The 2,879-nt window shown below is 35.8% G+C and overlaps 1 protein-coding gene across 1 annotated transcript; it reads left to right on the forward strand.

Annotated features, from left to right (window-relative positions):
* Window positions 1-231: 231 nt before the first annotated feature.
* On the forward strand, window positions 232-2,505 carry LOC114392523 (protein ODORANT1-like). The gene is made up of 2 exons (XM_028353692.1): window positions 232-752; window positions 1,537-2,505. The coding sequence occupies exons 1-2, from the start codon at window positions 292-294 to the stop codon at window positions 2,096-2,098; spliced, it is 1,023 nt and encodes a 340-aa protein (XP_028209493.1). The 5' UTR covers window positions 232-291; the 3' UTR covers window positions 2,099-2,505.
* The last annotated feature ends 374 nt before the right edge of the window (window positions 2,506-2,879 follow it).

The following is a 2,879-nucleotide window of genomic DNA, read 5'->3' on the forward strand; positions in this document are numbered from 1 at the left end:
AGAGTGAAATCAGGGCAGTGGATTTTGCATATTTCGTAATGGAAAATTTTAAAAAGGTATATTTTGCACATTAATTTGTATACTTCTTTGAGGTGCTTACATATAGTGTTCTGCCTTTGGGTCACACATCTTTCAGCGTCACACATTTTGTGTAGCTAAAAACACCAGAAAACCCCATATTAGTTCCAACGTACCTTTCACAACCCATGGTGGAGCCCTCAACCTTCTTCTGTTTATCCCTGCCTCCTGAGACCCCCTTTTTTTAAAAAATAAAATATATTCTCTTGATGCATGATTTTATTGCACGTATATGTAATTAATAATTTAGACAAGAAAAGGAGAGGGCTTTATATAAAGGTGGGTGGGGTGTGGGGCTTTTTGGGTCATTACTCATTACAAGCTAGTGTTGGTAAGACTTTTGCATTTAGTTTGGGGAATTGCAATATTGGTCAGCTAGCTAGGAAGTGGTGTTGTTTTTGTGTTAGTGCTATGGGAAGGCAACCCTGCTGTGACAAACTTGGGGTGAAGAAGGGTCCATGGACTGCTGAGGAAGACAAGAAGCTCATCAACTTCATTCTCACCAATGGCCAATGCTGTTGGCGCGCCGTGCCAAAGCTCGCTGGCCTCAAGCGCTGTGGCAAGAGTTGTCGCCTTCGTTGGACGAATTATCTTCGTCCAGACTTGAAGAGAGGGCTACTCACAGAGGCAGAGGAGCAACTTGTTATTGATCTCCATGCCCGTCTTGGCAACAGGTTTTTTATTCTTCACAAGCTTGGCTACATGCATTGCCTTCTCTTTGTGAACAATTCTTTCGTGAACACAGTTTTTATAAGTATGAAAAAATGGATTTTTTGTTATTTATTTATTTTGTACATCTTGTACTTTTAAGTGTCTGTGCCTGTATACAATGTATTCACACAAGAATTACCATGGGTTTGTTTGTCCTATGTTCAACAATTAATGATCCCTGCTTGTTAGTTTGGCTTTTCCAAAATTATATTGGAAGGAGCTTAGTCCTTAAAATACTGTGACTTCAAGTTAAAACCATTAATAATGTTGAAGAAGGTAACGGCATTAAAAACCATGCTTGAAACAAAGGCTACTTGAGGCTGAAGCAATTGAATACTTGTCTGGTTTACTAATAGATATACTAACATATATTTATAAATTTCAAGATAGTAGGAGCTTCTTATCTGTTCTCAAATTCTCGTCTACTGTTTACTTTGCGTATGTTAATTTTTCATACATGCATACCAAATGGTATGTATAATTTGAAAGGGAAGAACTTCATTGACCTGCGTAATTATGTTCAAGCTAAAATGTTACTCCACATCATCGGAACTGATATTTGTTGAAGAATAATAAAAATTGCCGTTAGTTACAAGATAGATAATGATAATTCAGTTGAAGATGTTAGAATTAACTAAAGCAATTACTTGTTTGATATGATTGGTACATGTCTTTGTGATCAAGAAAGACATTCACATCAATCTTTGTGTATAATGGATTTCAATATATGGTTGATTGCTGTCTCAGGTGGTCCAAGATTGCTGCCAGGTTACCCGGAAGAACAGACAATGAGATTAAAAATCATTGGAACACCCATATCAAGAAAAAACTCCTTAAGATAGGTATTGATCCCGTTACTCATGAGCCTCTCAAAAAACAAGCTGCAGCATCTTCTCAGGATAGTTCATCCTCCCCTGCAGAGCATTTGCCGCAACCTGGCAATAACCTTGATGATCAGGTCAAAGAAACTGAAGGGATTCTTCTCAACTCAGAGGAGAATTCAAGTTCATCACAAGCTGAAAATTCTTCTGGGGATGATTCACTTTTGCTAGATAGCATTTGCAGCGACGATTCTCTATTAAACAGCATGTGGCTGGATGAAACTCCTCTGGTGGAAGCATTATGGGACACAACACCTAACCTTGAGAATACTAGTAATAACATGGGTTTGTTACCATCTTGGGAGGATAATTGTGCTTGGTTATTGGACTGTCAAGACTTTGGTATTCATGATTTTGGGTTTACCTGTTTCAACGAGATAGAGTCACATGCACTGCAAACTATAGGAATGAAGGAAGAGGGGCATTAGCACGGGAATTTAATTGTCTATGAAAGAAAATTAAGGGTAAGATATCAAATCTATAAATGTGACAAAATACCACGGGCTCAAATTTAGGTTCTTGGTGTTGAATTTTATCTACCTAGTATTTTACAAAAATGTTTCTCTCGGAAGGTGGAAGGTGAACGTTTCCTCTTGTGAGGTTCCTCGCCAACCAAAACACAAAATTGATAGCAAAGCAAAACCAAATCATCATCAAAATGGCACAGTACGTACGTACTTTCTTCTTCTAATTAAATGCTGCATGTATTTATGTGTACGGTAGGGACATAACAAATGGGAAATGTCTAGTGAGTGCAGAAACATATTGTACAAAGAAGTCTACTTTGAAAATAATGGTAAAATCTTTTGTGATTACAAGTTCACTTGTATTCTCTCATTTCCTGTTTTTCTGTCACATTAGAGATAGATAGATAGAGACTTAGAGGAAAGAGAAGTCAGAGAAGTGAGAGGAAGAGATTATTAATAACCACGAATTTTGAGTCAGAAGGTGGGACAATAAGTGGCATGTAAGAATTCCAACTTTAATTAAGAATTAACAAATAAAGCACTAGATTGTATTTAAGTTTTATCTTATAATAATTTGCTATTTATCTGGTGGAAGCACATTAATCTTTGAGTTTAACAAGTGTCAGTGTAAAATAAAATGATTTATATTGTCCATCAATAAAATAATGATTATTAATATAATTTTTAAAATATATATTATAAAAATTAACAAATTTATTATACATATTAATTTATAGTTAAA

Source organism: Glycine soja, chromosome 17 (genome assembly GCF_004193775.1).
Source record: "Glycine soja cultivar W05 chromosome 17, ASM419377v2, whole genome shotgun sequence".
Taxonomy (NCBI): Eukaryota; Viridiplantae; Streptophyta; class Magnoliopsida; order Fabales; family Fabaceae; genus Glycine; species Glycine soja.

What these genes read in the sequence shown, in the direction of transcription:
- LOC114392523 (XM_028353692.1), top strand. Translation starts at nt 292, where the DNA reads ATGATTTTATTGCACGTATATGTAATTAATAATTTAGACAAGAAAAGG. An exon ending in CATGCCCGTCTTGGCAACAG is followed by an intron (nt 753 to 1,536) that starts GTTTTTTATTCT and finishes TTGCTGTCTCAG; the next exon opens with GTGGTCCAAGATTGCTGCCA.